We start from the raw sequence: 6,000 nt of genomic DNA, 5'->3' as shown, positions 1-6,000 counted from the left end.
TGTCTGGCAGTCTGCCCCTGGTGATGGGGTGGAACTTAGAAGGCTGGGCAGATAGATGGCTGCTGGGCATCGCAGCTTTGGGGTAACTGAATCTGGCCAGTAGTCTAAATGGGAACACCTAGGTTCCTGGATTGGGGGTGCAGGAGGACAACGGGGAGGGGGGCTGTTAAGGAATTGAGGGGTAGCCCCATCAGGACTTGACACAAAAACAATTAATGTTTGAGGAGCCGAGAGGGTGGCTGGGCTCGGGTGAGGGGATGGTGCCAGGGTGTTTGGAGAGGGGTCCAGCAGCCGGGCTCCTGAAGAACGGGCAGGAGGTGTGGAAGAGATCCCAGGCAGCTCTGGTGTGTGCGGAGTGTCGGGAGGGCCGGGCGGCCTGCTGGGAGTTGGGAGTGAAGGCCCGCATGGGGGATCTGCACCAAGAGCCTCGGGATCTGGGGCCTGGAGAGGCGCCCGGCTGGAGCTGCCCGGCTTTCGGCTTCCAGACACCACCGCCACCAGCCGGCAAACACTCTCCGCCTCAGTTTCTCCCACCCCCACCTTCCCCTCCCCCACCCATCCAGGGGGCGGGGCCAGAGGTCAAGGCTAGTGGGTGGGATTGGGGAGGGAGAGAGGTGTCGAGCCGTCCCTTGGAGAGCCCTCGTTTTCCTAGGCCCCCGGCTTGGGGCGCCTTCCTTCCCCATGGCGGGACACCTGGCTTCCGACTTCGCCTTCTCGCCCCCGCCGGGCGGTGGAGGCGATGGGCCGGGAGGGCCAGAGCCGGGCTGGGTTGATCCTCGGACCTGGATGAGCTTCCAAGGGCCTCCTGGTGGGCCAGGGATCGGGCCGGTGGTTGGGCCCGGCGCCGAGGTGTGGGGTCTTCCCGCGTGCCCCGCGCCCTATGACTTGTGCGGAGGGATGGCCTACTGTGCACCTCAGGTTGGAGTGGGGCTGGTGCCCCAAAGCAGCCTGGAGACCCCTCAGCCCGAGGGCGAGGCGGGAGCCGGGGTGGAGAGCAGCTCCGAGGGGGCCTCCCCGGAGCCCTGCGCCGCCCCCGCTGGCGCCGTGAAGGTGGACAAGGAGAAGCTGGAGCCGAACCCCGAGGAGGCGAGTGAGCTGCTGGGGGCGGGCGGCGGGGGGCGACCGCGCCGGCCGGGGGCGGCCACGCGAGGGGAGGCGGTCGCCTGCAGCTGCCCGGGTCGCCGACCCAGGAGGGGAGCGGGCGGGGGCGGTGCCCCGGGACGCGTGTGTGGCGACTGCAGGCCACCCTGAGCAGGGGCCAGGTGGGAACTAGGGGCTGGAATTTAGAGAGAACCGCAGGTGAGGGCAGGGCGGCCTGGGGCAGTCGGAAGTTGGCCTTGCTTCCCCCCTCGGCCCTTGTCAAGTAGGTCCTTCCATTTCCTAGGTCTGACCTGGGTCGGGTCACTCATTACCAGCCCAGCACCAGACCCAGCTTGGGGTTGGAGCCCCTTCTTCTACCCGGATCCCTTCTTGAAAATTTGAGCTTGATCAGATCCAGGATCCCGCCTTAGGGTTGAGTGTGGCCTGAGGGTGAAAACAGTGCTTATCCCTGGGTTATTGTTCCTGAAAGTCTAGGGTGTGACTGGTTTCTGATAGAAGCTCCTGTTTGGGCTGCGTGGATGTGTGGAGTTTGGGTTTACCCTCCATCAAGTTTAGGGCTTGTCTTCTCTTGACCTCTGCCTTGGGCCCAGTGAGTCACCGTCAGGCAGAGTGCACACCCTGACACCCCCTTGTAGAGAGCTGGAAACACCAATTTCAGCCGTAATTGCATAAGTAGTGAACAGGGGGAGAAAAGGGGAAGAAGTCATCTCCAGGCCATTCCCCAAACGTAGGGTTTGCTGAGGGAATTGAAGACTTCCACATCCAGCCCTGCTGGGGACTATTAAGGATGTATCTTCTAGTCCGAGGAAGAGACAAGTGCAAGCAATTAGAGATCAAGTACTAAACCTTTAGACCTCTTCGAAGGAGGTGTGATTGGTTGCAGCTGACCGAGTAGCCCTAGACCCTTTGCTCGAGGCGACGGCTGAGCCTTGAATGATAATGGCTGCCAATTGTGGTCCATTTCCTAAATGCCTGGCTGTGGGCTCAGTTTCTACATCATTATCTCATTAACTGGCACAAAATCTCCTAGGGGGGTATTATTAGCCTATTTCACGGGTCTTAACTGCTAAATGGTAAAGCTAGGATTTGAACTGGGGTTTACCTTATTTCAAATCCCCAAAATATGATTTGGAAAAGCCGAGATGGGAACAGCTGACGTTTATAGGTTTGCGACATCGGTTGAGCAGAAGTTGGGAATGGAAGTTACCGTATTTGAGTTTGATGTGATTGACGACGCTTGAAATACTTCCCTTAGGTTTCCAGGACCGCACAGAGGCCTGGCTGCTCCTCTCCATCTTCTGGCCACTGGCCTTCATTGGAGAGCTTCAGGGCTCCATCCGTCAACCTCTGCTCTGTCTACCTTTCATCCACCTCTCATCCACCCTCAAGACTCAAATATCTTCTAGACATGACCACCGCATTTTCTGTCTTCTGCTGGGATGGCTCCCTGCACTGCCCCACCCTGTCCATCTCCCAGTAGCTTAAGGCCCAAACCAGTCATCCTCATTCCTTTCACCTCCTTACATCCAATCCTTTGGACACGCTGCTATCTTTACCTTGGATACATATCCTGAGTCAATCACTTAGAGCCATCCTGGTCCCAGCCACGATCATTATGCTGGGATTGCTGCAGCTGCCTCTTTAGTCTATGGCCAATACATCAACTGGAGTGAACACTTAAAAATGTGAGAGTCGGATCATTTCACTGCACAAAACCCTTCAGCGGCTTTCCATTCCTCTGAGTAAACCAGAGTTACGGCGGCAGCTCCAGGATCTGCTGTGCTCACCTCTGACCTCATCAGCTCCTCTTCTTCCCTTTCCTCAGCCCTCTCACCCTGCTCCGGCCATGCTAGCTTTGCTGCTGGCCTTGCTGCTGGCTTTGCTACTACCAGGGCCCACACAGCTCAGGGCCTTTCCACTTTGCTCCTTCCTTTCGCTCAAACATCACCTCTGACTGTCTTATTTAAAATTGTCACCTTCCCCATAACTCCCTACTCTGCTTTACTTTTTTCCATAGCACTTCTAACATACTGGATAATAATTATTTCATCACAATGAAAGCCCCTTGGGGCTAGGTTTCTTTCTTTCTTTTTTTTTTTAAATTAAAAAAATATTTATCTAACTATGTGGCTGCGCCGCCAGGTCTTAGTTGTGGCACGTGGAGTCTTTTAGTTGAGGCATGCAGGCTTTTAGTTGTGGCATGTGGGATCTAGTTCCCTGACCAGGAATGGAACCCGGGCCCCCTGCACTGGCAGTGTGGAGTCTCAGCAGTTGGACCACCAGGGAAGTCCCTGGGGCCAGGGTTTTTGGTCTACTTTGTGTAGCCACTGGTTTGCAGAAGGTGCTCAATAAATATGTTGCATTAGTCAATGAGGATGCTTTTATATTGCAAAAAGATACAGTTAAAAATAAGGGATAGGGCTTCCCTGGTGGTGCAGTGGTTGAGAGTCCGCCTGCCGATGCAGGGGACACGGGTTCGTGCCCCGGTCTGGGAAGGTCCCACATGCCACGGAGCAGCTAGGCCCGTGAGCCATGGCCTCTGAGCCTGCGCGCCCAGAGCCTGTGCTCCACAACGGGAGAGGCCACAACAGTGAGGGGCCCGCGTACCACAAAAAAATATATATATAAAAATAAAAATAAGGGATAATCAGGTTTTTTAAAACTGAGCACTAACTATATACAAAGCATGTTATTCATACCTCGTATGATGACTGTTTTGTAGTGTGTTTGTGTTTGTGCATGTGCATGCCTTGTCATAGTTAGTGGGACCCTCAGAGTAAGCTGGAGAGAGTATATTTGGAAAGAGAACCAGAGACATGGTACTCTGTATCTCTACACTCAAAACGTCCTCAAACTGAGGTAATACTAGAGTCAAAAAGCTTTTGTGAGTGTTAAAGAACTGAAGGGCAGGAGCCCCCTTCATAACCTGATAGATGTTCTCATTGAGGCCGGGCTTTTCTTTCCATTATCGAATGATGTTCTGCATCTGATGGATGTGTCACTTTCTGGGGTAAATGACATTTGTATATAGTTTATTTCTACTTGTTAGGTGGGCAGCCCGGAAGCAGAGATACCCCCATAGACTATTTATTCCTTGGGGCCCAAATGGAAGGGTGGGTGGGGTGGCTAACTGGTATGTTTATATTCTTACATGTCCTCTGCTTTTTAAAATGCAGTCCCAGGACATCAAAACTCTTCAGAAAGACCTCGAACAATTTGCCAAGGTGCTAAAGCAGAAGAGGATCACCCTGGGATATACCCAGGCCGATGTGGGGCTCACCCTGGGGGTTCTCTTTGGTGAGTCTCGCCTAGCATGTTCTGACCCACAGAACACAGGGACCACATCTCCCCTGGAAGGAACATCCCTGAATGTGGGCCTTTCCTCCCCACCAAGGGAGTAAGAGAAGGGTGTTTCCACCCTCTTTAGGGGTGAGGGTAGAGGGGAAAGAGATACCGTACTTGGGTGGGATCTTGGGGGGGCAGGGGGAGGGGGCGAGCCCTGGGTCTTGGGGTCGAAGGGCCCTGCCTGCGGCCTCACCTGGCTTCTTTCAACCCACCTCCCCAGGGAAGGTGTTCAGCCAAACGACCATCTGCCGTTTTGAGGCTTTGCAGCTCAGTTTCAAGAACATGTGTAAGCTGCGGCCCCTGCTGCAGAAGTGGGTGGAGGAAGCTGACAACAACGAGAATCTGCAGGAGGTGAGGGTGGGAGGGATGCATAGGGACCTGCCTGGTCTCAGCCCGATTTCCACGGCTCCCATCCGTGGCTGGCAGCTCTCCCTCTTGGAGGCAGTGGTCCTCAGTGGGATGGAATGCAATTCCTCAGTTCTGCTGGGAGAAGCTCCAGGGCCACTGGTCTAAACCCAACCTTCCAGGATCTTTCTTGTGGCCCTGGTGCCAGTCAGTGCTCCTGAGCAGCTGGCTCTCGAGTCACTGACCTCATGATGCTGTTGCTCAGCAGGTTCGAGGCTTGCCCCCCCACTTCCTTCCTTGTCATCTCCTCCCCACCTGCCCAGATATGCAAGGCAGAGACCCTCGTGCAGGCCCGGAAGAGAAAGCGGACGAGTATTGAGAACCGAGTGAGAGGCAACCTGGAGAGCATGTTCCTGCAGTGCCCAAAGCCCACCCTGCAGCAGATCAGCCACATCGCTCAGCAGCTCGGGCTTGAGAAGGATGTGAGTGCCCCTGTCCGCGTCCCTGTGTGCTCCATCTCCCCAGTCACACCTCCCAGAGCTTATGATCAAATGTCCCTCTCCCCTGTCTTCCACTCCCAGGTGGTCCGAGTGTGGTTCTGCAACCGTCGCCAGAAGGGCAAACGATCAAGCAGTGACTATTCACAACGAGAGGATTTTGAGGCTGCTGGGTCTCCTTTCTCAGGGGGACCAGTACCCTTTCCTCTGGCGCCAGGGCCCCATTTTGGTACCCCAGGCTATGGGGGTCCTCATTTCACTACGCTGTACTCCTCAGTCCCATTTCCTGAGGGTGAGGCCTTTCCCTCGGTGTCTGTCACCACTCTGGGCTCCCCCATGCATTCAAACTGAGGTGTCTGCCCTTCCCAGGAATGGGGGCAGAGGAAGGGGGACAGCTAGGGAGAGAACCCTGGGGTTCGTACCAGGGCTTTGGGATTAAGTTCTTCATTCACTAAGAAAGGAATTGGGAACACAAAGGGTGTGGGGGCAGGGAGTTTGGGGGAACTGGTTGGAGGGAAGGTGAAGTTCAATGATGCTCTTGATTTTAATCCCCACATCACTCATCACTTTGTTCTTAAATAAAGAAGCCTGGGACCTAGCAGGTGGATACTTTTGTCTTTGGTTTATTCTCCTCTAGTTACTGAAGAGTGGGTGGGGATAGTTAATAGTGGATATTAATAGCTCTCCCATCCAAATGACCCTGAGACCAAGG

The 6,000-nt window shown here is 54.9% G+C and overlaps 1 protein-coding gene across 1 annotated transcript; it reads left to right on the top strand.

Moving 5' to 3' along the window:
• The first annotated feature begins 681 nt into the window (after window positions 1-681).
• On the top strand, window positions 682-5,639 carry POU5F1 (POU class 5 homeobox 1). The gene is made up of 5 exons (XM_060111255.1): window positions 682-1,086; window positions 4,278-4,398; window positions 4,667-4,797; window positions 5,115-5,273; window positions 5,373-5,639. Exons 1-5 carry the CDS (start codon window positions 682-684, stop codon window positions 5,637-5,639), a joined length of 1,083 nt encoding a protein of 360 aa, XP_059967238.1.
• Window positions 5,640-6,000: the final 361 nt, after the last annotated feature.

Source organism: Mesoplodon densirostris, chromosome 10 (genome assembly GCF_025265405.1).
Source record: "Mesoplodon densirostris isolate mMesDen1 chromosome 10, mMesDen1 primary haplotype, whole genome shotgun sequence".
NCBI classification, from domain to species: Eukaryota; Metazoa; Chordata; class Mammalia; order Artiodactyla; family Ziphiidae; genus Mesoplodon; species Mesoplodon densirostris.
This window is presented reverse-complemented; position numbering and strand designations above follow the sequence as displayed.